Source organism: Phalacrocorax carbo, chromosome 16, assembly GCF_963921805.1.
Source record: "Phalacrocorax carbo chromosome 16, bPhaCar2.1, whole genome shotgun sequence".
NCBI lineage: Eukaryota > Metazoa > Chordata > Aves > Suliformes > Phalacrocoracidae > Phalacrocorax > Phalacrocorax carbo.
In genome coordinates, this window is record NC_087528.1 from 10,394,672 (window position 1) to 10,422,486 (window position 27,815).

Sequence of the window (27,815 nt, forward strand, 5' to 3'; positions counted from 1 at the left end):
TTAGTCAATTATGGTTAACCAAGATGTTGATGGGACTGTGGTCATGGATTTTAATCTGGAGCAGTGTGTCACTGAAGAAAATTATGTGCTGTTTAGTTACGGTATCATTTGAGGTCCTGTCTGTGCCTTCAGACAGGAGCATTGTACCAGCTGTTTGGATGTTGTTGATGAAATGTTAACATCTCATATCCTCATCCCATTCACCCAAACTGAACGCCACGTAGTGCAGCTGACTGGAGGAATGCTGTGGAATTTTAGCCAGCAGTCAGTCTGGTTAGATCTTTTAACTGTTCATATCCATATGCCTTCATAGTAAAGCGAGAAGTTATTTAACAATGTCATTCTGTTTACAAATCTTCAACAAATCAGCGTGCTTATTTTGCTAAGATACCCAAATACTTCTTATCATCACAAGGTGAAAAGTGATAACGAAGGTGGATTTTCTGTCAGTCGTAGACCTGAGTGATAAACAGTAAGTCTTCAAAGATCACCTTTTCCCAACAGAATTTAATCAAAATATTTTTATGTTTGAAGGAAAATTGTGTTGTATGCAGGTTATGTAAATAGGAACAACTGTAGTCAAGAGTTTTAATTTAAGGGATAGTATGGTCACTTTTTCAAAGCCATTTTGTGCTACGATTAAATGGAAGGGGATAAAGAGGAACACAGATGAATTGTAACAGTGAGCTCTACTGTACCATGGATCCCTTGGTTTTGAGTTCTTATAGACAGCAGTTGAATCAGAGGATGGAGAAGAGGATGAAATCTCTTCTGAAGGCAGGCTGCTGGTGGACCCTGAAGACAAAATTGCTGCAGTTCTGTAAGGTAGTTTTTTTTCCTTGCTTATTGTGTAGTCCTGCACTCGTCTTAGAATTCTCTTTGATCATTTTGTTGCAGTCTCTGTTCCAGGTGTGCCTTTGTTATTCTTTATCTCTTTCTCTCATCGTCTAAAGCTAACGTGTTCTGCTTTTCCTTGCCATGTATTCTTTCCTCTCGGTTCCCTCTCTGCATTCTAAATCTGGCGAGAGTGTCTCCTTGTGCCCACACTCTCATTCCATATTTCCTGGTTCTGTATCATAATTCTGCTGACTTTCCTATTTGTACAAAGAAAAAGGGTAAAAGAACCACTGGATTTTTCTTAAATCCACAGTGTACATGTGTTTGTATATTGTTAAAAAATGGTAATATCCTTCATGATGTTTCTAAGTCTTGTCAAGGTGCATCACAATACATATATGGCATATGTAGGCTAAAGTATCTCAAGGCATTTATTTTTAATACTTTAAAAACCAGATCTCTCTCTCTTTTTTTCTTAATTTAAATTTTGAAATTAATTCCTTAAGGAATTAATTAATAGGTTGGGATATGATTGTGCCCAATTTCAATAACATCAGCTTCTGCCTAGGAGAGGAGTTAGGGGAAGGGAAACTTGGCAACTGGACATGATGGTTAGGATCAGAGGAAAATTCAGGTTGGGAGAGAGCTCAGGAGGTCGTTTAATTCAATCTCCTGCTTAAAGCGGGACGCTCTATGAGGTCAGGCCAGGTTCCTTAGGTCTTTATCTGGTCTGGTCTTGAAAACCTCTAAGGATGGAGGCTGCACAACCTCTCTGGGCTACTGGTTTCATGGCTTGACTGTCCTTGTGAAAATACAGGTTCTCGCAGAGAGGTTCAAAATGGATGTATTTCTGCTGAATTGCTTATAATTCTTATGTACCCTACATCTCAGTGCGATTTTTTTGTTTTCATTCTCACGGACTGCTGCCATCTGCAAAAAACCAATACGAATGTTGCACTCTAGTACTGTTTTTCTTCCTGCTTTATGTCCTCGCTGTTGTTCCAAAGTAGATCTGGTGATTTTAACTGATGCTGGACTGTTCTAGCAGAAGTGAAAGCAGGTAGGAAATGCTATATAATTAGCTTGTCTTATAGGTGCCATTTGTGACAGAAGATTTAAGGGGAAAATATACTTCTGGTAACTAAGCCACGCCAGAATCACATAATCTTTATTATTTTTCTTTGTGAAATAATACTTGATTATTTTTCAACATATTTTCAATGAAATCTCCAAGAATTCACTGAAATCTCCCAAGATGTGGTTGATATTTTATACAGAGCTACAGCCTGTGCAGTTGAACTGAAGATCAGATCCATGGGATTAAAGGAGCTCTGAATTATTTGTCCTTGGATAGTTCTTTACTGAGAAACTATAACTTCTGTCAAAGGAAGGGAGGTTTTAATGGTGGAAAATCTTTTCTTGCTCTTGGCTTACACTGTTCTATATAGTTTCTTTCTTTCTATGATTCTTTAGATAGTGCTACTCGCAAAGGAGAAGGAACCAATCTTTTTCTCATTGGTGTGCAAGGGGATATCTGTCTTCTGGACAGTCTTTGAAAACACTTATTAGAAGCAGTTGTGAGCAAAACAAGAAGAAAAGACCTGGGAAACTGAATAAACTCCTCTATAAGCATAACCCTGAGGACAGGTCTTAAACCAGGAGCCCAACAACGCTCATAAGTAGTCCTTTGTAACTCCTCGCCGCCCTCGCCCATCTACCGCGCACTGTTAGCGGTTTCCTTCGTGACCTGGCCATGGTGCTGAACGGTTTGTGGGAGGAGGTTTCCTCGACCCACCAGTGGGTTTTTTTCAAGCACTCTGGGCCTTTGAGCCCATCTGGAATGGTTTTGAGTTGTTTTACTTCCAGTGTGTGAAATGATGCTGTTCAAAGCTGCTTGACTGGAAATAACACGAGCAAAAATGTTAGGAAACCAGGCCTTTCACCTCTGCATTACTAGTTAAATATTGATCCAGCCTGGAAGCAACCTGTCTCTTGGCTGCTATATAAGTGATGCAATATATATGGATTAACACAGTCCTGCTTCTGGTTTAACGAAAAATAAAATGTGAGAATGCTGAAAGAAATGTTATAGTCAGTAACTATTGGCATCTTCACTGGAAATTGGAGGAGAGAAGTCCATGGCATACTAGGCCACAGAAATTGTGGGTTCAGTAGTAACACTGTGGATGAAGATGCATTCTCCTTGTTTGTTTTGGTTTTTGGGGCTTTTGGGTTTTCTTTTCCTCAGTGGGTAAACAGAAAAATGAATTAGGGTATCTTTCACTAGGAAGAAATAAGGGTCCCTGCTCATTGTCATTTATTTTGTTGCCAAAAAATTTTCCTTTCCCTGGGTGCTTCACTCCAAACTAGGGCATGATTCCCTCCTTTCAGCAGCATTTGGAAACCATTGTTCTACTAGCAGGGGACCCTTTAGGGCGTCTTATCTCCTGAAATTCAACTTGCTTGGCATTTTCACTATCTGGAACTCAGCCATATGAGTCATACTGACTCTCTGCCACAAACTGTCCAAGATCTACAGCTGTAATCAAGTTGCTTTGAGTGCACATGCACTGGCTTATGTAATTTAATGTACACGCTGAGCCCTTATGCTTTCAGCTTTGTTTGATCTGGGCATAGTTGTTTGCCTTAGCGGCTGTGGCTCACTTTCTGGGCACAAATGCTCCATGAAAGCGTATGGACAAATTACTTGAGACTCCTACAGTAAGTGCTGACTCTTCCCGACTTCTCCCCAACATTACTTTTGTAGCCCTATTTTGTGAATGATCTATTTTACAGTTAGTATATCAGTGATATAACAGAAAATATTACAGCTGGACTTGGTAGAAGGATTGCCGAAGCAGTCACTGGTAACTTCAGGCATATAATGCAAAGGTCCAACCAAGATAATGGTTTCTTGCTGCTCTTACGTACTCTTCTGTATTTGAATCACTGTTTCTGAGTCCAGGTCATGAGCTGCACTTGTCCAGCTTGTGCTCTTACTCTGTAAGCAGTGTCCTGCTCAGATAAACCTGGATGTTAGCAGAGTTCCTCCTTAGCCAATTTGTCCCTTGGAGGTCTGCTGTGTTGCAGCTGCTCCATGTACCATAAGGAGCTACCTTCTGAGAAGTTACTTGTCTGAGAAATTACTTGTACTATACCAAGATTTTTCACTCCATGGAGGACTGGAACCATTTGTGAATGTAGTGAAAAGCCTACCTAAATAAAGCCAGTATTTGTGCAGTAATCATTCCTTTCTCTGTCAAAACCAAATAGCTTATATGAATCAATGCAAACGAATAGTAATGAAAAGAGAAAATCATGAAAGCAAAGTGCAACAGTGGCATCAGAATCCAGAAATTCCCGGGGGAGATGGTAGGCATCGCTGCTCCAAGTGAGAGCAAGAACTGCAGCCTTTTCTACCAATTGCACTGTGCTAGGAATCAGTCATAGCCGCCTAACCAAATATGTTATCTTTATACAGATGTTATTCAAACAAATATTGTAGAGTCTGGGTTATGATAACATGTTTTAAAGGTTTAACACTTTATACCTGGGGGTGTCAGTGCACTTTGCAAGTATGAAGTGATTAAATTCGGTAGTACCCAAGGGATCTTCTTTCTGTGTGTCACAGATTGTGAAAGGAGATAAAAAGGTGAAATGATGTCCTAAAGATCACATTAAATCTGTAGAAGCGTATAGGAAGAGTATCCCAAATTTATTACCAGCTTGATGCTTTTACTGTGAATTTTCACTTGATAGCATCCAACCCTAAGCACCTACTATCTCACTGACTTGAGGACACTTTCAGGCAATAAAAATCTTTTGACTGTCTCTTACAAGAGACAGAATTATGTCCCAAGAAGGGAAAGCTTTCTAAAGATCTCAGTGATGACAACAGAACTCCAGTCCGCACGCAGCAGAGATAAAACTCACCAACCTTTCCACATGCTTCGGGTGGCTGACTTATGGTCAGCAGCATGATTTAATTGCATCCTTGTGGGCTGCAACTTTGTTTTTCATATCTTAAATAACCAGGCTACAACACATCTGCGCAATTTGTACTGTTGCATTTAAACTCCCTCTAGTGGGTGGGTTTAACAATGACGTCTTCTACCAATGTGATCACAGAGCTTAAAAAAGAAAAACGGGTCCAAACTACAAATACCAGCAGCTCCCAGCACAGTTGAGAGAGGACCCAGGACACGCCTCTCAATTTTATTCTAGCAAATATTTCTAAAGTGTTTTATTTTTCATGTATAACTATAAAAGCCCCTGCGAGACAAAGCATTTTGAAACATCATCTCTGGATTTGCCTTTTTTTTTTAATTTTTGTGGCTGATTTTTTTTTTAATTTGGTGGGTGGCCCTTTCTACCTCATAGCAGAGTGACAGTGAACGAAGGACCCAAACCTTTAATCTTGTTTTGCAGTGGATTTAGCAGCAAGCAGCTGCAGCAGCCTGCAAATCACCATGGAAAAAATCCTGAAAACAGAATTGAAAACTTCCGTCCTGAAGGCATTCGGAGGCTCAGGAGGAGGATACATTAGCCAAGGCCAAGGTTATGAAACAGACAGTGGACGAATATTTGTTAAAATCAACCACAAACCTCAGGTTAATGCTAGTGGATATTTAACTACTAATACTGTTGCATGTAGAGAACTTTTTATTTTAAAAGCACCTGATTGTTAATAATTTAGAGTTCTGCATTTTCAGGCTGACTTTTAATTATTCCAGTTTTCAGATTTTAAGGTGTAGTTTATTTTAAATCACGTATTAATGCAGCAGGTTTGGTTGATGCAAAACGAGGTGTAATGCAATGTGATAACCCTCAACAACAAAAACTGGCATTGCAGTATGTAAACGGGGCTAAGTACAGAGCTGTTGGGGTAGTAAAGTCTAAAGCTGAATTTGCATTCATTGTATTCTTTTTTATGTTTCAGTTGGGAGGCTAGAATAGTGGGAGGGAGGAAACAGGGCGCCAGTGCTAAAACTCATGTATTATTTTTAAAGCTACAGAGGTTTCAGATGTCCCCATTGCTTTTTGTATTTCTAGCAGTAAGATTCTTGTAATTTTTCAGGCCAGATTTTTGACTTTTCCATTACTAAATGCATACAGTACCAAATGGCTTTTTGTAACACCACAATGCATCAGAAATTTGCTTTATCAATACCAAAAACATCTAAAACTGCTCGAAAGAACAGCATCTTTACTTCAGAAATGTAGTGTTCAGGCTTAATATTTGTACTGTCGTCTCCATCTGGTGGCCATTGACCTGCATGAAAAGGAGAACCAGTCCAAGGAGTCAATCTTTTACTTCATTTGGTAGTGGCCATGTCTGATTTTGAAGGAAGGAGGTTGTGGGTATTATCCTCAGAGATACTGTTACATCTGAGTAGTTTGGTATCTGCATAAACAGCTGGAAATCATGGTGAAAGGTGACATATTCTACTAGCCTGGAATGAATTGGGGAAAAAAGAAGTTAGGATTAAGGTACTTGAGTCTTGCTGCATGGACTGAAGCCTTGCCACAGCTACATTCTTGTATCAAGATGAATTAACCCTTGTAACTTTTCAAACAAGGCTGTTTTTTTCAAAGTACTTGTTGCAGACATCCATAGTTTACCCCAAGGATATTCTTATCCCTTGACAGGCTAGAAAAATGTTTGAAGGGGAAATGGCAAGTTTGGAAGCTATCCAGAACACCAATACTGTGAGAGTGCCTCAGCCTATTAAAGTAATTGACCTACCTGGAGGAGGAGCAATGTTTGTCATGGAGTACCTAAAGATGAAGCACCTCAACAAGTATGTCTGTACATCATCTTTTTACTATGTTTTGGGGTGTATTTTCTTATATCTTACAGTCAGTCAGAAAACTTAATGAGAAAAACCTCTCTATTCTCTGAGAGCTGGAGTTTGTATCTGTCAAGGTCCGTGTTTGGTGTGTGTATGGGTACATATTAAAAAAAATATATTAATATCTACATATATGTGTGTGTATACACTCCTTCCCCATGCTTTGCTCTTCCCTGACCCTCTACCTGCAATAGAGATGGCATGCTAGTGCTAGCCTAGAGCTTTGTGTGCTGGTCCACGTGGGCTGAGATGCTACTAAAGTGAATGTGGTAATGGCTCAGTTTAGCCCATCTTTCCCTCATCAGATTTCTCATTTGAGTTTCTTTTCCCAGCTTATGTTTTCTTTAAACTTAAAGGCTTCTTGTGTCTTTGAAACCTCTGCTTCTCTAAGTATAATCTTCAAGTATGCTTGAAGCCGGTCGACAAGGCCAAAGGCACTAGGGTGAGGAAGAGCGAAATGGATAGATAACATGAGGTTCCATTTTGTCCTTCAACCAACCTGAACATGGGGTTCAGGAGTCATGGGCTCCTGTTCAATTCAATCACTCCAATTCATTCATTCAAATCCATCCCACTGTTCCTAGGAAAGATTTTTCTAATGTCTGACCTCAGTCTGCTGGGTTGCATTTTAAACCCGTTATCTTCTACCCAGTCTGGGCATGGAGAAGAAATTCACTTCCATCCTTGCAGCTCCTTTTCAGGTATCTGCAATATTTTAACTTTTTTAGTTGTCTGTCTTCTGCATTAAGCAACCTCAATCCTTGCCGATGTCTTCTTTTTAGACTTACTATTCTTATTGCTGTTCAGCTGATCTCGAAGTATGAGGCCCAAAAGTAGATACCATGTTCTGTTCTCTGCTTATTAATGTGGAGCTCATAAGGAGGATGACTTGGTCCTCCTGCACTCTGTGCTCCTGTTTACACAACCTTGTGTTCTGTTTACCTTTCTTGCAAGAGCATTGACAGATGTTCATTTTATTATCTGTTACAACCCATTTCTTCAGAGTTGTTGTCTAGTCATTTGCTCCCTCTTATGTACTTGTGAAGTTGATTAAGGTTCTATATTTGCCAAACATATACTTCGTCATATTTAATTGGGATTTTTTTCAGTTTTGTTTTGTTTTTTAATTCCTACAGATATTCTTCAAAGCTTGGAGAGCAGATAGCAGATCTTCATCTTTATAACCAGAAACTTGGAGAGAAATTGAGAAAGGAGGGAAACACAATTGGTAGTGTATTGATATCATGTACTTAACCAAAAATGAAATAATCCATTTGGCTGTGGTACAGTATTGCATTATAATTGTAATGATAATTAAAGTCAATATTGGGAGTCTGTTTCATGAGATATGTCCCTCCTGGCCCTGTGCCGCACTTCTCAGATGTACATTTTGTAAACAGGAGCTATAATTACTAGTATAATTTTAAAACATATAATTTTAACCTTGACCAAACTAAATTAATTTAGTATATACTTCGTTGTATAAAATTAGGTGGATACTGAAATTTAGTAAGGAAACGTGCTAATATTTGAGAGAGCTTTCAACGTTTCAAATCGAAAATTTTGACTAGTCTTTTTCAGTGTCAGTTAAACCTTTCAGCCTCATGTACAATCAGTCTCTTAAAATGTTCTTGACCTTACAGACACCCTCTTTTTGTTTACTGTTGGTATAAACAAGTGACTTATTACAGAATATGGTCCTAGTTAGTAAACACATAATTAAGGTCCCCTTTAAAGATGTTGGGGATTACATTTTTTAACTCAAATATGTAGCAAAATATACAACAGTTGCTGCTCCTTGAAGACAACTGTAGTTCAGCAGTGTAAGGTGATGAGCCAGTTTCTACTGACTTCAATGAAAACACCTTCCCTCATTCTTTGCAAAGTGGATTAAGATGTAAATGAAAAAAAAAAAAAAAAAACAAACAAAAAGAGGAAGCCATACAAAGAATTATTCTTTTAGAGTTGTCAGTATTAAAATCCGAGCCACCAGTCTGTATCTGTGTCTTTCCCACGTCTTCAGGGATGGACCGGGTTTCACTTTCAGTGGTGAACATATTAGAACCTATTATTTTTGAGTGAAGGCCAAATTACTGGCAGGTCACAAATCTATGAATCAAAAATAAGCCATGTTTAATGACAACATGTTCAGGTGTTGGATCAGTAGATTGCAAACCTCGTACGTGTACTCTGTTCCTGAATGTCTAACTCACTTGTCCAAGGAAAAGTCACTAACTGACAAATTGTGCCTCCATTTCCGTTCAGTATCTTCAGGTTTAGAGAGTTCTACCTTTAGAGGGTTGTGACCATGAGATAAGTGTAACTTATTGCTTAAAATTGTGTTATATGCCTATTCTCTGAAATTTAGTTCTGTGTTTGCAAACTTTACTACATAAGGATCTCAAAACTCCCAATATTTATTCTGTTTCTTAGGTAAAGGTGCATGTCGCTCTGAGTCTCAGTATGTGGATAAGTTTGGATTCCATATAGCCACTTGCTGTGGCTATATACCACAGGTACGCCCCATGCCCGTGAAAGCTAACATGTACTCTTATAGCTCTATAAACTCCTTATACAAAAGCTTGTTTTGTTGGCTTTCAGCTTTATGATCACAGTTTTGCTTTCACTGTTTCATTCTAACCTGACAGTGAAGGGAACATGACGGCTGTTCAATGTGTGTGCTTGCTAAGAAGTTGAAATTACGTGGTGGTTCTTTAGCTGAGTGATACTTAACAAAATAAGTATCCCGTCACATACCATGTCTTGGCTTTGTTTCTTCTAAACCCCTACTGTATGGATCTCAAATGGCATAATTCTCTGCTTCTAGGGAGCCTCATCATGTAACACATCACATAAGACACTGGAAAGAGCTCTCAGAGACAAAATCGGTCATTTCCTGGCTCTGCAGAGGGTGGAATTTTCATTCTACTATTTAACGGAATGAACTTTCAATATCTCAAACTCTTTGCTAAGTACAACTTTTCACCAAATTAGAAATGCATTACCCAATAAAAATTTCCAGACAGATTTTGGAATAGAATAGGGAGTAACTAAAATGATCTCTCCAGAAACTCTCCCTCTAAAATTCATTAGGAAAATCTGAATGAATGAAAATAGCCAGAACCTCATTTTATATCTCCTGTTAAAGCCAGCCCCATCAAAGCGTGGAAGAAAGAATCACTCCCAAAAGAATGATCAACGAAATGTCTAATAACATTGTCCGTAGGTCATACTAACATCATCTAGGCCATTGTGTCAGCATCGAACATCTTAACTTGATATCTATATATTTGTAATACTATGTACATGTCAATATTGTTTATTACAAGCCCCTGTATCACATTTTCTAGGTGAATGAATGGCAGAGTGATTGGCCCTCCTTCTTTATTCGTCACCGACTCCAAGCTCAGTTGGATTTGATTGAAAAAGATTATGGAGACAGAGAAGCCAGAGAACTTTGGTCACAGCTAAAAGTATGAACTATGCCTTAAATCTGTTTTTTAAAGAATGTTAGACAATAAGTATCAGTGGAATTTTAAAGGTACTTTATAAGAGATTTACACAGGTTTTAATGAAGAGCAGTAACTGGACTAGCTTCACAGCTGCTCCAACAACATTGTCAGCTGAACAGAATTCATGTTGCTCTTTCAGTTTTTTAACAGATAGTGAAAAAACCCTGCAATTCAGCATTGACATTTATTTCTTAGGATAAAGCTTATAATAAGAAGATGGTAAATTCTATCTAAGAACTTGGTGTTACAAAGCAGGTAAGATTCTGCTGTCCAGGCAGATTTTTTTTTTTTTAAATAGGTCTGGCTCGCAGCTGAGGCTGTGGTTCAGGTCACGCTCCGTGCAGCACTTAGGAAACAGCCAGGAATGGGTTCCTCTGCAAGCTCTACATCACAATTTTGTTCCTTAATTCTGGTTAATTGGTACAGATGTTTACTACTGCCCTTTTTGCCACTGAAACCTTTTAATTTAACTGAAATTTGTTTTATATTTCATGTGACAGCCAATACAGTCCATGTCTAGAAACAATGCATTTATACTAGATGTTGATACTAGACTGTGAATTAAGTGATTTGCTAAGCTCTGTCAAGAACAATCAAGAACAGTTATTACTGGCTTACGGTTTAGGCTTATGCTTGTAGCCATCAACTTCAAAAGCACCCCATGATGACTGAAACCAGGCAGTATTTGACGAGCTTAATCTCTTATGTTTACAGTACTTCATTTTATTTAATATTTTCTTCAAAACTCTCTAATTCTTATGTGTTTGTTCGTGCTTTTTCAGCTAAAGATTCCTGAAATGTTCTGTGACGTAGAAATTGTTCCTGCTCTCCTGCATGGGGATCTGTGGGCAGGAAATGTAGCTGAGGACGACTCCGGGCCAATTATCTTTGACCCTGCTTCCTTCTATGGCCATTCAGAATTTGAACTGGCCATTGCCGGAATGTTTGGTGGGTTTAGCAGCTGTTTTTTCTCTGCCTATCATAGTAAAATACCGAAAGCTCCAGGATTTGAGAAACGAAACAAATTGTATCAGCTCTTTAATTACATAAACCACTGGAACCATTTTGGGACCGGGTACAGGGGATCTACCATAAATGTAATGAGAAAACTTCTAAAGTAACCAGAAAGGCTTGGGGAATTCTGACGTAGTCCCTTAGTAATGAACAGCCCCGGCTTATCAGAAGTAACACAAACTAGGAATTAATGTTAACGCTAAAACACCTGACATGTAAAAGGCTTAGTACACTTTTGAGGCTCACTAACGAGCAATTGTGTGATTTTTTAACTTACACGCTAGTTTACTAGCACAGCTTCATTCCCCACTGAAGGAAAAGACTGTGTTGTTGTTAAGACTCCACTAGGTTGGAAAAGTAGCATGACAGTCAGCCAAATCTTACTCTGCAGGGAGTCCCCCTTCACAGCCACTGTGTTTCCACAGTTGTTTGCGTCTTGCTGCTTCTGCTGCTGCTCCACCAGCAGTTCTTTACTGAGAGCTACTGCTGTGGGATTGTGGGGCTGGAAGTAATAACGGGTTCCTTACCTGTTCCCTTTCTGTTCTGTTTTAGTTTTCTCTCTCTCTTTCAATCCCTTTTCCCATTTATATTTCTGTCATCTTTTCTTTACCGTGTTGCATGTCCTGATCCAAAATTTAAATCAGATTCTGTGAATCTAAAAATGAAAACATCCTCTTTTTGATTTAAAGAGTAGACAAGGCCCTTTGGACTGCACTTGGTAAGCATATATAATTAATAACATTTCTAATATTTATTTTAATTTAGTGTAATTTGTTTACATGCTTTTGTTTTTCTCTTGCTATGAGAAATTATAGTGTTATTTTGTAAAAAGGATGTCTCTGTAGTTCCTTGGTAATTAACCTTATGGTCAGACCACGCAAGTTTGATAATAACATATCATAGTTTTAGTATGCAATTTCAGTGTGTTAAACTATGATAGTAAGGTATTTAAATAACTTTGTAAAAAGATAGCGAAAAGTGGGAGGGAGGCTTAGTGTTTTGATGACAAGGAAGCCTCTGTTGCTGCTGTGTTGATTGTTGCTTGATATATTTTCAATTTTATAAAATAATGTACAGTAGGCAAAGCTAGTCTGTTCTGCCACTGCTGGATTATTGACAGAACAGTGTCAAATTAGGTGGCTTTATAATGATTTTTAATATTCCTAACTGCTTTATTTTTACAGAAAACATAGGCAATGAGAATTTGGGGAGAAAACTGCAACAAAGATACTGGCATACAATGTGAGCTAGTGTACATTAACAAATCCATGGTTTTTTTAATGGAAGAAAGTGGTAAAGAAAGTAGATGTAAGTGCAGTCTGACAAATGCCTGTGTGAATCTGAAAATTTGAATAACTGAACTTATGTATTTAGGCTTCAGATGGTTGTTGTGACTGATACCTAAAATGTTATATTCAAAAATGCTCAAATATGTTTAGACTTTTTTCCAGCTTTAAATGGCTGTGCTATAAAAACTTAATAAACTTTAAAGTTAGATGTTGTGATTCATACTATTAGAAAAATGCATTTCGTTCTCTGTAAACATAATACAACTAGTTAAAAATTTTTACTTCCATTGAACTTGGGCTACAATTAGGGGAATTTTAATGGTGTGGTTATAATGTTTAAATACAATTATAACTGTGGAAAAGTGGAATAATAGAGTTAGAATACAGTTGAAATTGTAGCTGATAGCTAAATGATCCAGGTCCAAGGAAACAGCAAAGTGCATGCATACTGTAATTTATCGATGTTAACAAAAACACATGTATTGCATTGGAAAGTACATGTGAACTTAAGATTTCTCCTTCTCAAATAAAATACTTGCCTTGCAGAAACTAGGCATTTGGTGTACCTGCATTTTGTGATTCTAGTTTGTGTTAACGAATTTGAGCCTGAAGATATTTGGGTATGGATGGAGTTGCTGGATACCGGGAAAGACAAGTTACTTGTAACGTCCTGAGCAGACTTGAGTGTCTCCCTGAATCTTCTTTATAATCAATGGAGTGAAATGAGCACCTCTGAAGGAGAGTCTCTGAAGGAGACTCATCTCACTTCAAGAACCCATTTCTGTTTGCCAGCTGGTCTGATCCTTCAAGTTTATTTTATATTAAGCAGAAATCTAACCGAAAGTATGTATTAGTAGACATTAGTAAATGTCTACTTTAGACCCCAACTTTGGTTTTCTAGTGTTGGCAATGTGTCAAGAGAGAAGTGGAAAAATAGTGCTGTCATCTGGTAAAATACTCAGTAGCTAGGCGGGAATTGTGTGGGAAAGGAAGAGTGGATGGAGACGTGGTACGTCTTGGGCTGAAACATGACAAACTATCTTCCTGAGAAAGCTAAAGGGAAAGAATCTGGCAGGAGAGATAGTAACTGCTGTGAGGGGGCAGACATCTGAGTCTGCCCACTTGCTTCCCTTCCCTCCTTTCTGGGTAGTTGTAGCTTTCAGCGTTCAAACTTTGTTTCCAGAATTTTATGAGATTAAGATAATGAGTTATTATATTAACCATGTAATTCAATGTTTTAGCGAGGATAAGGGTGAGAAGTGGATAACGGCGTAACCCAGCGGCCTTCCAGAGGCGTGCTGCCCCCTCTGCGCGAGGACTGGGGCAGCAGCTCTTCCCGGCGTCAGGGGGTTTCTGCGCTGGGCAGAGCCTGCGCCGGGGCCGAGGTGAAGGCGGTCAGTGAGGGGACGGAACCCCCGGGCCGGTGCCGCCCTCCTCCGAAGGACCCGCCGCCATCCCCCCCGCGGCCGCCGCCCGCCCTGCGGCGGGAGGGGCGGAGCCGCGCGCGGGAGCGCCGCCGTCCCTGCAGCCTTTGGTCCCGCGCGGCGCCCCGTAGGAGGGAGGCTGCGGCCGGCGGCGCGCGCGGGGCAGGCGGCGGGGAGCGGCGCGGCGGTTGCCGGCCCGGGCGGGGCGGGGTGAGGTGAGGGCGTCGCTCCCCGTCCCCGGTGCTGTCGCCGGCGCCTCCGCCACCTCCGAGAGCCGCCCGCCGTGTGGGAGGGCCGGGCCGGGCCGCGGCGGGCCGCATGGCGGCGGGCGGGGCGGGGCCGGGCCGGGCCTGAGGAGCGGCGGCGGGGAGAGAGGGCTGGCCGCCGCTCCGTGCCCCCGAGGGGCGGCTTGACTGACCGGGTGTTGCTCTGCCCAGCTGCTGGAGCGAGCGCCCGCCTGCGGCGTGGCTTTGGGCGAGATGGACGGAGAGCGGCCGGGGCCGGAGCCCGAGGAAGGCGGGAGCCAGGAGCCGGGCGTCGGCACCGCGAGAAGCATCCTGGAGAGTTTCACGGAGAGCCAGGAGGTCAGGGGGCTCATCGGGAACCTGGAGGGAGTCTTTGGGGACCTGGTGGCTCGAGAAATGACCGTGGAAAAATTCATAGGTAAGCGCATCATCCAAGGGGGGCACGTACTTATATGGCTTACAGGAATTTATGACTCAAAAATGACTAAAACTCTGATTTTGGATTAGTGATAATGCTGGACCTTTATCAACAGGTAGTGTAGAATGATTTCTTTACTCATTTTGTTTCCCAGGTATATATATTTCATTATTATGCGGTATTTAACTAAATAAAACCCTAGGTCTTGGTTTTAAGAAATCTGAATTCTGCCCCATGTTTAGTCTTCACTTACCTATTCAAATGCAGGCAGTAATTTAGTTAAAGCTTGTCAGATAAAGCCATTTTTGTACCTAATTACTTGTTACAAGTGCATACATTTTGAGCTTTAAACCGGTAATCTCATATTTTTGCTTTTATATTTCATAGGAAATATGAAGGCCAGCTGACTCCATACAGATCGTGTAACTGTTTCTGAGTGGAGGCAACTTGGATCTGACTTAGTAGCTGAGCTTTTGTGCCATGTAATGAAAGCTATTCTGCTTCTAGACCTCATCTGGATGTAGAAGTGGTATAATTACGTGTGTGTAGCAGCTTCCTAGGTAATTAGTCTGTTACGATGCACATCTGTGTATTGGATCCAGTATTCTGACCAGATGATTTGCCAAAGTTAATTCAAAGTTTCATGTATTTACAAATCAAGTAGACTAGCGTTTTGCAAAAATGGTGAAATTGCAAAAACTTACAGGAAAAAATATTAATCTGCTAGAAACTAGGAAGACAAACAATAAACTGGAAAACCCAATATTTGGAAAACAGATGCTGCAGAAGTTACTCTGTAGAATTATACTCGATTGACTTAACTGTCTGTTCCATCTGAGGAGGTTAATGATGAACATGTTCAAAAAGAGGTAGCAAGAGCATTCATATTTGTGTTGATTGTTCAGTATCACAGGTGTAGTAGTAGAATTTGATGGGATAGAAAAGAAATTACTGAAAAAGTCTCAGTGGCTGAAAGGCCATTGCCTCCTCCAACCAGCCGTCTTGCTATGCCTCGCTATCTTTCATATCATATATGCTGTCTCTGTGTGTTTAAATTTTATTTATCAAATTTCTGCATGCATCTCCATTCTGTCATGTAAGTTCTTAGAAGAAAAATTGTTTTCCTAGCCCTCGAAACCTGTGGCTTTTGCACGGCTTGGTGAAGGTAGGGGGATATTGCTGTATGATAAGTATAAGAAGAGTGTACCATTGCCCAGTAAATACAACATTAATATACTTAAAACCGGTAGGCATTGTACATCTTGTTCAATATTTGGTTGTAATATTCAGTGTCATAAGGTATCATTCGATCCTTCTTGGGCAAAATGTCCCAAACATGGTAATAGGCTAAATGTGTGGGATATCACCTGGAAGCTTAACGAATATCTTTAATCTGTACACAGATAACGCGGTAAGGATCAGTTGGAGAGGATTTTAACACAGATCTCCAAAGCATCCACAAAAACATGTGATGCGCGCTTTTTTTTTGTGAACTGTTAGAAGTTTGGAAGACAGTTTAATCTGCAACTATAATTTTGTAGAAAATTTAGGAAGATCTGTTCTTTGAAATAATACCATTAGAAGAGCTTTTTTCCCAGTTCATTCTCTTCAGCATTTAGACTTGGAGTTTTACTTTAGGTTGCCAGGCCGCGATCTGAGAAGGCAGTTTGGCAAGATAAGGAATTTGCTGTTAAATTCCACTTCTGCTTGAGAGCTGTTGCTTTGAGTGTTGATGGAATTTCTTGTTTTCACTAGTTCTGTTATTTGTACACAGCTTAAGGTATCATTAGTTACGATGGGAAGTATCATTAGTGATGATTAGGAGCTCAGGCTTGCCTCTCGGTGGTAGACAGCGCTACGGTATCCCAATGGAATTGTACAAGTTACTGCAGGGATACTGTTGGACTGGCTGCTGTCTTGAAAGTGGTTGTGCTGCAGTGCTGTTGGAGTTGTCTTGAATGTAAGTGTTGATGTGACAAGTGGAGAAAGGGGATAGACAGCAAAATTGTTCGAGAAAGAACCAAATGTAGAAAAAGGGAGGTAAAGAAGATATTTTACTTTTCTGATTAACAAAGCTGTTTTCTGACCATATATCTGGAATGGCCCAGGCAATCTTCAGTGCAGTACGGGACCACTTGATGATCTCTTCTGAAATGCAACTTTCATTCCTGTAGCTGCTTTTCATTGATTCTAGGTTTAAATTGAAACGCTTTTGTTTCTAAAAACTGTGGCAAATTGTTCGTATTTTTTTTCAATATTCAAATTCAGTTTGTTTTTCCTCAAGTCAGTTCCCAAAAGGAAGATAACATATTGCTGGCAGCAAGGTAAAGTAGTGTGAAAAGTTTAGAGGAGCACAGATAGTCATAGCTACAGTGTGTATTTGTCCAGTTTAAAACATGTCAAGGATTCTTTGGGGTTTTTTTCTGCATAATTCCTGTGTTCTGCTTCAAAATAAAAAACTAGCTCTGAGAATTGTGAAGAGCACCTTCACTTGCAAAGTAGTACTATGTTGGTTTTCCTTCTGCTATAGTAAGGTGGCTCAAAACAAAGAGAGAAGAATTTTGCAGTGCCTATACCCTGTTTCATTCCAGGTCCTCCGTGGTGGAACTGTATCTTTAAATATGTTCCAGGCATGGGAAGGAAGATAGCCTTGTGGTGAAACCCAGTGTGTCCAGGGAGAATTTCCCCATGGCTGTATTAGCCTCAGGGTTGGAAAACTGTCATGCTGCTACCACACTTCTTTATGTTGAGATATTTTTGTGTGTGTGTGTGTGTGTGTGTGTGTTTTTAAAGACAATCTGTAATTTGACATGGTAACAAATACAACAGTGTGAAAAAGTAAGTGTGTTAATGAAGAAGATGTGAACAGAAAAGCAGACAGGTGTAAAGCAGCGTTCCGGTTGCTATGTGGGTAAGAGTGGAGTGTAAAGGTGGTACATCTGGAACAGCTACAGTCTATAGTAGTTTAACGGTCTCTGTTTGCAGAGTTCCGTGAGATACGGTGTGCTGGTAAGTTGCACTTAGGAAGGCAGAGCCACAAAGAGCTCTGCAGTGAAGGGCAGCAACAAATTGCGTGATTGATTGTTTCATCTAGCTGTGGGATTTGTCCACAGTAATATGAGAGACTCCTGAAGGGAGTTTATGATTGTGCTATGGAAGTGGACAGACTGTATTTTTACAGTTACTTCTCTGTGTTCTTCTTCCTTTTTGACCTTGCTTGCAGGTGGTGGCAGCACTTATCTCGAAGATACTGAAATCTTAAGCTAAAGCTGTCTAGGATCAGGGGTGTATCTCACAATTAATGCCTGTAAGAGCCTTTAATTTGAATAGCTTATTACAGATATCTTTTCCTTTTCAGGTATAATGGACAAGTACCAGGAGCAGCCTCACTTGTTGGATCGCCACTTAGGTAGGAATGTCATCTTCAAATATGTTTTTTGTGTATATATTTGAAAATGTGTTAAACTGAAAGGTCCATATTTGCTGTGGTTGTTATTACTTACATTATATGACTGCTATCTACCTCTTTATTATTAGCAGTATGAGAAACTGTAAGCTAGCTGTAAGCATGTAGTCTCACTGTTTTTTCTCTCATTTCATTAGAGTGGATGATGAATTCATTGTTGGATATAGTACGGGACAATGGATCTCCTGCCCCGCTAGTTCACCTGGCTTTTAAATTTCTTTACATCATTACAAAGGTAAAAAACCCGAAATTGAACATTCTGTAAGTGAAATGTGTAAGTTTCCAATATTTTCTTTGTTGTTTAAATAACTTCAAAAAATTTCACATTTTCAAAAATAGTGAAATAAATAGTTCCCTAATTAATGCAGTGAAATGTTTTAAACTGTACTGTGAAAGATTAGTTCTCTCTTCTATGGTTTTCCTGATAGCTTATGTTATTTAATGATCCACAACAGTAAAAATCAAGGTCTGAATGCAAAAAAAATTGCAGATGTTGAGATACTGAGTGATAAAACAAGAGTCATAATGTTAAAAAGAAGAGTGAAGTATGATGAAGAATGAGATGGATTGTGGAATTTTCATCTGAGCATAAGAAAATATTTTTTGACTGTGGGGTCTGAGCACTGGAATGGGTTGCACAGAGAGGTTGTGGAGTCTCCATCCCTGGAGATACTGAATACTGGACATGGTCCTGGGCAGCCTGCTGAGGTGACTGTGCTTTAGCAGGAGAGTTGGACTAGACAGTCTCCACAGGTCCCTTGTTTTAAAGGTAAAGAATTACCATTCCATTAATTCTTATTAAGTTTGTAAAAACATAAAAATCTCCAATATTTAAGACTCTAATTCACATCCTTACTGTTCTTACCACATGAGGATTATATACAAGAAGTTCCTTAAAGGGTCTTTTCCTTGGTACTTGACGATGCCAGATGGCTTACTAAATTTTGAAACTTTCCGTTATAGGTGAGAGGGTACAAACTCTTCCTCCGGCTGTTCCCTCATGAAGTAGGTGATCTACAGCCTGTTTTGGATATGCTTGCAGATCAGAATCCAAAAGACTCTGAGGTGAGAACTTACTGTATCTTTTGTTTAACTTTTATGTCTCATACAGAAAAAGCTGGTGAACAATGTAAGAGAAAAATCTGGAAAAAAGTGTGTAAAGCAATGACACACCCTGTCAGGTGTTAACTGAACATCTGGATTTAGTATGGAAGTCCTCTTGTCACAAGAGAAATGTCTTATTGAAGGAGAGGTCTTGTGTTTTTCTTTCAGAGGGCATGTTACAAGGATGTAGAAGCAATGGCGGTTGAGGTGCAAGTAAAATCTTCTAACCACTCTTATAAGGGAACAAATAAATTGAAACAATAGTAGTAAGAAAGGCAGTAAAAGATACTGAACTTCTAAAAGGAGTAACTGAAAAATCCTTTTGCTGCTATGCCTATCATTAATGGTCGCGCTAATTTAGCCTGAAGTTGTAAAATGACAGGAAGCGGAGTATTTTAGGTTTTATGTATTTATTCCTATTTCTTAATACAAACAGGCTGGTTTTTTAAACCTTTGGGTTTTGTTAAAGTTGGTATGAGAACTACTATTTTGATGAGGAAACTAAGAAGATAGTTAATTTTCCTTGTTTAATTTCATAAAATGTTTTATTCTTCCTGAACCCCCCAGTATTCATCTTCAGATCTGTGAGGATTTTTTTTTTCTTTTCTTTTTCTTTTGAAAGGATGAGGTAAAGATTGGAGAAAACTGCACAATTATGGCATAAGGCATGAATTGCTTGGATTTTTCTGTTTGATAATATATTCCTGGGTGTGGAAAAAATAACACAGAATTTCAGATTTTTTTCCTACCTGTTTGCAATTTGAAAAACAGTGTGACACCCCTTCATTATGTGTCCTGATTTAAAGTTTTATTTGGCTGGGAATGTTCCGGGCAAGAATTCTGATTCAAAAAAATATTTAAGCAAGGAATTTTTAAGCATGGATTGAGATAATGGAATCGTAGAATGTCTTGACTTGGAAGAGACCGATATAAGGGTTATTGAGTCCAGCTGAAGATACCGTAGTTCATATTATATTTTTGAATAAGGAAAAATAAGAATTCCAGAAGGCTTATTAAGATATGTGAATTTTAAGAGAGCTCGTCATCTATTATAAGTAACAAAAATAATAGATATGAAGACAGTAATTGTATTGCTGCTCTAAATTAAAATGATTTTTTAATAAACCTTATTGCTTCTGATCACTTTGCTGCTGTTGTTGATGTAGCTGTACAGCTTTAAAGCTTCTAAAAATTCCTTCTTGTCTGTCTCTCAAAACACATCGAAAGTTGTTTCAGTAAAGCCATGAAAGCAATACATAAGAAATGAGGAAGAAGAGCGTATTTCTCTCATATTTCTGACTGGAGGCACAAATGGGCTGAGGGAGGAGAAAACAGGAAAATGGCAACATGTAGTTTTCCTTTGGGAAGGAAATAAACTTGTCTAGATTTCAGATTCAGAGTGGAGGGTCCGTTACTTCTGTTAGAGTTCTCCTGTTTGGAATCTCTTGTGGTTCTGTCTCCTTTGATGTTTTAGATCACTCAGGTTCGGAGCTTTTTCTTTGTCATCTTACTTTAGACGTTAGTGGATAGATTGTGCTCCAGGCACTTTGTTGGAGTACATTCCAGAAAATGGAGTGCATATTTTGCCTTATCATTATTTTCCAGACTTGGGAAACTCGGTATATGCTTTTATTATGGCTCTCCATGATATGCTTGATTCCTTTTGATCTGGCCCGTTTTGATGGAAATATTACTTCCGAGGAAGGGCATGCTCGTATGCCAACGATGGATCGCATCCTTAAAATAGCAAAAGTAAGTATAATACATCTTGTAATGCTTTCAAACCGGTGGTAGTTTTCTTAGGCTTAATCTTTGATATGTGATAAATGATTGTCTTTTCAGAATATTATTTAAGGCCATATTTTCCTATCTAATCTGTAAAGAATTTCTCTGTAGTTTTGGAATCTTCAGTATGTTCTTTGCTGCTTTAGCATCAGATGAGACTGTTACTTATTTTCCCTAGAACTATCTTATTTTATGACTGATACGAATGCATTCCTTTGATTATGTTAACAGCTTTTAGTGCTTGAAAATACTAGCTAGCTTTTTCTGAAAGCCAAGTTTGATGATTGACTTAGGAAATCAGCTTTCGATCAGGATGAGTAACATTGGAAGCTATGACCGCATGAAGAATTTTCAGCAAAGATAATAAAGTTTCACTAGGCGTAAACTGAAGTGGCTAACTTGTCATTCCTTTGAGATAAAAGTAAAAAACCCCCTCCCCACAAATACCTGAACAGTTATGCTTTTGACACTGGCAAGACTTAAGTGGCGTATCACTTGTAGGCATGTAGTAGCACAAATATGACTGTGAGTTAAGGTTTCAGTAAAGGTAAACTTGCTTTGAAAGACACTAGAAGGGAGACTTCGTTGTCTGAGATATGGTCTGGTAAATGGGAAATTTAATTTTTTACCATCTTAAGCTCAGTTTGTAATAATAATGATTACATAATATATGTAATGATACTGAAGTTTGTAATCATAAGTATTGAGAGGTATTTTCATGTACAAAGTTGTTACACAGTTGTTATTAAATCTACATGTATGAATTCTTTTACAATTAGTTTTCTTTTACCTTTAGTGTTACTTGGTTGTCAGTGACAAGGCTCGAGATGCAGCTGCTGTACTGGTTTCAAAGTAAGTCTCGTTTGTTCTTCTTGGCAGAAAAGAAGAAAGCTATCTTCCATTACTTCTGTTTTTTACTTAGTCTGACATTCTACTAATAACAGTGTTGGGAGGACTGGAAGTTGCCGGCTGCATGTATTGCTTGAATCAGATCAATAGTGCGTTTGTTATTGGAAATGCTGTGTTTTCCTCTGCTTACTAGAGGAACAGGGATCTATCACAAGTGATACTGCTAATAGGATGCTGTTCAAATTGCCTTCTAGGGACTGGTTTGTGCCATAGGGTTTCAGAAGAATACAATTATTCTGTGTTACTGCTGATTTTTGCAGGGTGTTGCATGGTAAATAGGAAATTGGTATCTAACATTACTGGCTTGAAGTTTCCTAGAAGTTCTTAAGTTATGCAATAGGGAATAGTAATGCTAGATTTTTTTTCTTAATATCCCTCTTGTCACTGCCTTCATTCTCTCATCTAAAAGACAGTTCATCTGCGCTGCTTCTGCTAGCGCACACGTATCTTTTTTTCCAGTCTATATCGCAGTATATATTCCAATATATTCTAGTGGAAGAGGACTTTAGTCAGCTCAGTTTGTCCTTTTGTTTTTTCTTTTCTTCTTTCTTTTTAAAGCAAACAAAACCCGCATCTTTCCACTAGCATATACTCTGTCTACGCTAGGGGGCTCTGCCAACGTAGTTTTGCCAGCGTAGCTGTAGGAGCAGAGGCTCTGTAGGGTGAACGAGGTGAAGTGATGGCAGTGGATGCGGGTAGCTAGCCTGGACAATAGAATCTGTGTTAACGTTTTTCTCTGTACTAAGAGGCACAAAATTTGTGGGATTAATTATATCAAAATAGTTGTTAAATAGAACATCTAGTAGAGCAGATCCTAACTATCTTTTTGGGAAATAACTGTCCATGTACTTATTGGAAGTTTATTCTGAACTTCAGTCACGGACTCAATGCTTTTGAAATCTGTATTTAGTGAATATAATGCTATAGTTCTGAATCTGATGGCAAAACAAACATTTTTTGTTTTGTTTTAGAACTGATAGTGTCGTGGAAAATTCATGATGGAGTTGAGACCAGAATCAAAGCTCTCTGGTGACTAGTCCTGTACTTCTCTGATTCACTCTGAAATATTTCAGAGCAAAATTTAACTGAATGCATAAATCATTTGAACAGCCTTCAGTAAATAATCTTGTCTGTTACATACTTATTTCCATGTGACAGAATGTAGGTTTGTCTCCTTATCCCAATTAGTTTTTGCAGTCATTTTGGAAGTGATAATTGGAAGTTTCTTTTCTAGGATTTTTATCTATCTGCATTGGTAATCCATCTTGTCACAAGTTGACAGAAGCAGAGGATTTGAGGTGAAAGTATGACATAGAGCGAATTATTCTTTAACATTCATATGTGCCTGAATCTGTCCTTTATCTTCTTCACTTCCTAAAAACCCAGAAAAAAACCCAAATCAACCAACTGTGATAGACTCTTGAAGGTACCTCCAGTATTTGGAAGCCTTCTCAAGTAAGGATGACAGTAAAATATTCTTTCATCACATTATACAAATTGAATTTGCACTTCTTTTGCACTCCAGGGTATCTGTAAAAATAAATTACTAGTGGAAGCATTCGTATAGTAGCGTGATTGATTACAGCATTACAGTCATGCAGTGCTCAACCCCGGATTTGAGGAGGATTTTGTGTCTTGCATCCTTGTGCAGGCATGTTGTTAGCAGTTGTCTTATGTCCTCTTCACCTCCATTTTTATTGGCTGAATTAATTTTTATTAAAAGTATATATTTGTAACAAATAAGGTGATAGAATACATAAAGCTTGTTCTAGTACCAGCTCCATCAAGGTGTGTAAGACTGTAATGGGAGCAAAATTACTATTTAGTGTACTATAATTATTTAGTTTATTATGAAAACACCATTTTCAAACTAGTCTAATGATTAATACACTTCACCAGGAATTAGAAGACCCAGGTCCAAGGCCTTTTGGCACTTGAATTCACCGTATTCACATCCCAAAACAGTTCTTTAATGAGCGGGTGTAGTTGTTCTGAGATGAGATCACTGTTTCATCTTACTGAAGTTAGTCTGTTAGTTAGGCAGCAATGCAAAAGCCCTAGGACAGGCAGAGAGATAAGATACAGGAATCTAAATCTAACACGCTGAGTAGGAAATTCCTCGGGGAGGAAGGGGAAGCCTGGTTTCTGGTTCCTGCTCTAATGAGTCTATGAGTATCAAGTGAACTTTAGAAACATCAGGATCTAAGACCTCCTGTTTTCTGAAGTAATTTGTTTTTCATAGGGCAGAGGAGCTGGAATTTGTTTTTATGAATTCTCTTTTCTGTCTGCTCAGTGACCTGCTTGCAGTAGGAGGAGATGAGGCTTATCCCTATCTTCCTTCTAGTCTGGAGGTTAGGGCAGTCCTTTGAGAAATAAAGATTTAAACTCCTTTGGGCTGAGAGAGGGTCCAGGAACCAGTTCATCTACTTTACATGTTAATTCTGTTACCTGTGCTATTGTGCAAAAGAAGGCTTTGTCCTTGCTGCTCCAACCCCCCCACCCCCAACTAACCCCTCCCCCAAATTCTCATCGTTCTGTTGCTGAACACAATAGATACTGACTTGGAAGACAACCCAAGTGATCACTTGCCTGCTCACTGTTTCCTGTGTTCTCTGTATTTAATATTCCCCGTTAGTTAGCTCCCCATTTAATTTGTAGGTGTGTGAAGTAACCTTTGCATACATCCTTCTTTAAGCACTGCGAACTGTATGTGGTGGGCTTTCCCATGTGCCGGGCTTTCCCATGTGCCTTTTTTCCTTTGATTGCGTTGAGAACAAAGTTTCTTAGTCTGAATCTCTGCTGGAAGAGGACCCTAATTTTTAGGTGCTAAGAATGTTAGATTAGATAACTGAAGCAGATGCCCTAACTGTAGCTCGGTTGGCACTGGTGATGACTGACTGTAGGTTTAGGGAAGTAGTTCAACCATGATGAACCTCTTTTGCCCCCTGTAAAATCGGTAAAAATGCATCTCTTGACCCATCCAGTGTGTTAAATAACAGGAGTTTGACCTTTTCAAATACCTGAAAAACCAAATGTAGCACTGGTGATTACTCTTTATGGGCCTGGCTGGCAACAGTGCAGTATGGACCAATTGTTGATTTGCACCAATAGCTGTTCTTGGTGAGAATGGTGGAGAGTCTGCGTATTCATTTCAGCTTTTCACTAACTCTAATGGAAATAATTTTTATGTGTGACCTTTGGAAGGTTTGTTGCTTTACAGTTAAGATGAGAAATCTCTAGAATCCAAATTTATAGGTTGGTTTGAAGTGGAAGTGAAATTCTGGGTAAAAGCCTTGCTCAGGAACAGAAGGGCTAAAAATATGATGGTTTGTAGTGTTCCCCCCTCAGCTATTTAGAAAAATATCCATTGGAGAATAGTCTTTAGGAACTGCAACCAGTTTGGATAGCAGGAAAAATTATTTTTCGTTGAAAATCATGAAGTTAGTAACTGCAGCATTTTGGTTTTCTCTGGGACAGATTTATTGTCCGTCTTGATGTCAGGCAAAAAAGGATGGCAGACTTCCTGGACTGGACACTTTCCATGTTATCTAAATCCTCCTTCCAGACCATGGAGGGGACTGTTGTTATGAATGGCATGCTCCAGGCCCTGGTAAGTATGGTTTTTCCTTTAAAACATAGGTGATTGTATTTATGATTATACAGTATTGCTATGGTAGACATTGAATAGCAAATGCACAGAGAGGCTCCTGCTTATTAAAAATGGATAAGATAGTATACAGCTAGAATTTCCTCCACAACAGTTCTGAAGATGCAACTTCGCACATATGTATATTTTCTTTAAGTATTCTTATCATCACCAAATGAAAGTGAAGTTACCTGTATATACACTGATAAATAACTCTCAAAAATGCTTTTAATTACCTGATTGTGTCTTAGTGGTCATTTCATAATTCAGTTTGGGTTGTTTGGGTTTTTGTTTTTGCTTTGGACAAAACCTTTGAAATAAATAACTGGAACTGTACAAAATGAAGAGGTTGGGTGTCTGATATAGTAGTGGTCCCTCCTAGACTTTCCAGAACTGGTAACCAAAATGCAGCTGAATCTTGAAAGTTGTATCCATTCTTCTTCTACTAAAATATTGTCCTCAGTAGTTTTAATAAGACACATTAAACTTGTTAGAAAGGGTCCTTGAGTAGTCTGAAAAAATGCACTATTTCCTGTGTTTTTGCTTGCTAATCTGAACAAGTTTTTTGTTTAATGCTCCTTGCCTTGTGGAGTAACAATAGTTTATGACTCAAAGAGCTGAATTCTTAGTTTGAGTCTTAAAATTTATATACTATGCATGGGAAAAAATTGCAATACCTGAACCACTGCTATATGATAGCACTCCTCTTGTACATTCTAAGAATATAATTTTATAAAATCTTGCTTGTAGTTTTACACCCTCAAAAGCATTGGTGTGCATTTTAAAGCACTTGAAGAACAGTTCCGGTATCGGTTCCAGTTTTGATGTCCAAATATATTTGGGTGGAATGGAAGAGTTTGTCTGGGTGGAGTTGTTCCTTCGTGTTTGTGTTGTCGACCAAAGCCGATGTAGCACAAGCGAAGTCCGATGACATGACACGCTCTTGTACAGTCTTTGTACAGGTTTAAGGATTTGCTGGTGTTTGTACGAGTTTCTATAATTTGCATAATTTTGCAGCTCTTTTTAAATAATTGCTATGAGGACTTGTATGCAGTATGTTACTAAACATCAAAGCAAAGTTCTGGAACTAGTGTGTGGTGTGTGTTTTTTTTTTTAGGTATTGTTTTTTTTTTTTCCTTCCTCCAGCAGCTCTTCCAAATCAGAAGATACAAGAAATGATCTATATTTAGAATAACTTGGGACTTGCTGCTTAAGCAGGAGGAAGCATGATTTGTATGCATTGCAGTATGTTTCAAAAGACAGAATGATGTTTCATCATTTTATTGTCAGATCTGGAAAGGGAGACTGACTGTTTGCCGTTCTAGGTGCATGATGAGACCTGTAGGATGTATAATACATTAGTGTTTTGTCATAATTCCTTTGAGTTTGGCTTTGGCTCTATCCACCTGTTCATTAGTGCATACTAAGCGAAACAGGTGAATACTTAACAAGTAGAATCGAAACTAGAATGTGATACAATATACCTGGAAGCAGAAGCCTGCCTTCTTGCATTTATATGATTCTTTTTTCTTTCTCCCTGGGATAGGAGAAAGTATTTATCAGGCCAGTTTTATTTGTGTCCTGCAGCTCATAACTCCTGTTCCAGTTGGTAGGTACGAGCAGACTGAATTTTTAAAGCCTTTTCTTGCATTCGGTCTTCAATTTTTAATTTCAGTTACTACAGTGTAAGCATGAATTATCTCATGAGGGGATAAAGGTTTTCAGAATGATACGTATGCAGGTATGTGTGTAAGCAGACATGCTTAAGTGGAATAGGAAATATTTATTTAAATAATTTAATATTAAGAATTTTGTAACACACTTGTAACAATAGCATGTTGTCAAACTGAAAAAATGAGCTGAAAATAAAAGCACTGTTTAAAATAAGTAAACCTTTTCTCTTAAACACTCAAGATTTTAACAGTCTATAGAGAAACATAGTACGTAATTGCTACGTGTCTAAAGCAGAACACATCCTCATGATGGACGACTAAAACTTGTGTCAACAGCTTCAAAATTTTTTGCCCTCTGATTCCTCTGGTGATTTGTTACTTTAGGAGTCAAACTGTAGTTGCCTGGGCATTTCTGTCTGAACGAGCGGGAGGAAATAGACCAATTTCCATTTTCTGGTCATTACAGCAAGGCAGGTTTTGGGAATGTAACCCACCAGGGTGGGGATAAAAAGTGTGCCTCTTCATCAGATCAGTTAAGAGTAGCCCCTAACAGGGTGGATTTCAGTTGGGTTATGATATTACGCTGTTCAGGATCTGCATTTAGGAAGTAGCTTGTAGTGAGACCGGCATGGCAAAACTGT

General features: G+C 38.9%; 2 protein-coding genes across 7 annotated transcripts in view; both read left to right on the plus strand.

The window, feature by feature from the left end:
• The first annotated feature begins 27 nt into the window (after window positions 1-27).
• FN3K (fructosamine 3 kinase) lies at window positions 28-13,056 on the plus strand. 4 transcript variants are annotated; one of them, XR_010375475.1, is made up of 8 exons: window positions 28-825; window positions 5,266-5,447; window positions 6,487-6,638; window positions 7,826-7,917; window positions 9,123-9,205; window positions 10,040-10,162; window positions 10,984-11,933; window positions 12,400-13,056. XR_010375475.1 is itself a non-coding variant. In XM_064467408.1 (8 exons), the coding sequence occupies exons 2-8, from the start codon at window positions 5,307-5,309 to the stop codon at window positions 12,459-12,461; spliced, it is 819 nt and encodes a 272-aa protein (XP_064323478.1). In that variant the 5' UTR covers window positions 28-825; window positions 5,266-5,306; the 3' UTR covers window positions 12,462-13,056. The 4 variants fall into 4 exon arrangements, 3 of the variants coding, with proteins under 3 accessions (XP_064323478.1, XP_009510551.1, XP_064323479.1); XM_064467408.1 differs by having other exon boundaries at window positions 10,984-11,149; XM_009512256.2 differs by having other exon boundaries at window positions 10,984-13,056.
• A 731-nt stretch (window positions 13,057-13,787) lies between these two features.
• The window catches only part of TBCD (tubulin folding cofactor D), a 132,111-nt gene continuing 118,083 nt past the window's right edge, over window positions 13,788-27,815 (plus strand). Inside the window, exons 1-8 of one of the 3 annotated variants that reach the window (XM_064467145.1) lie at window positions 13,788-14,138; window positions 14,366-14,591; window positions 17,950-18,000; window positions 18,195-18,292; window positions 19,021-19,122; window positions 20,767-20,913; window positions 21,743-21,798; window positions 25,333-25,465. In XM_064467145.1, coding sequence (XP_064323215.1) covers window positions 14,408-14,591; window positions 17,950-18,000; window positions 18,195-18,292; window positions 19,021-19,122; window positions 20,767-20,913; window positions 21,743-21,798; window positions 25,333-25,465 — 771 coding nt within the window. In that variant the 5' untranslated portion in view covers window positions 13,788-14,138; window positions 14,366-14,407. Of the gene's footprint in view, window positions 14,144-14,365; window positions 14,592-14,978; window positions 15,152-17,949; window positions 18,001-18,194; window positions 18,293-19,020; window positions 19,123-20,766; window positions 20,914-21,742; window positions 21,799-25,332; window positions 25,466-27,815 lie in introns of those variants that run through there. The other 2 variants (XM_064467143.1, XM_064467144.1) reach the window with 2 other exon arrangements.

Coding starts and splice junctions, on each gene's coding strand:
- FN3K (XM_009512256.2), top strand. CDS start 5,307: ATGGAAAAAATCCTGAAAACAGAATTGAAAACTTCCGTCCTGAAGGCA. Junction 6,639..7,825: donor AAGATGAAGCACCTCAACAA/GTATGTCTGTAC, acceptor TAATTCCTACAG/ATATTCTTCAAAGCTTGGAG. Junction 10,163..10,983: donor AACTTTGGTCACAGCTAAAA/GTATGAACTATG, acceptor GTGCTTTTTCAG/CTAAAGATTCCTGAAATGTT.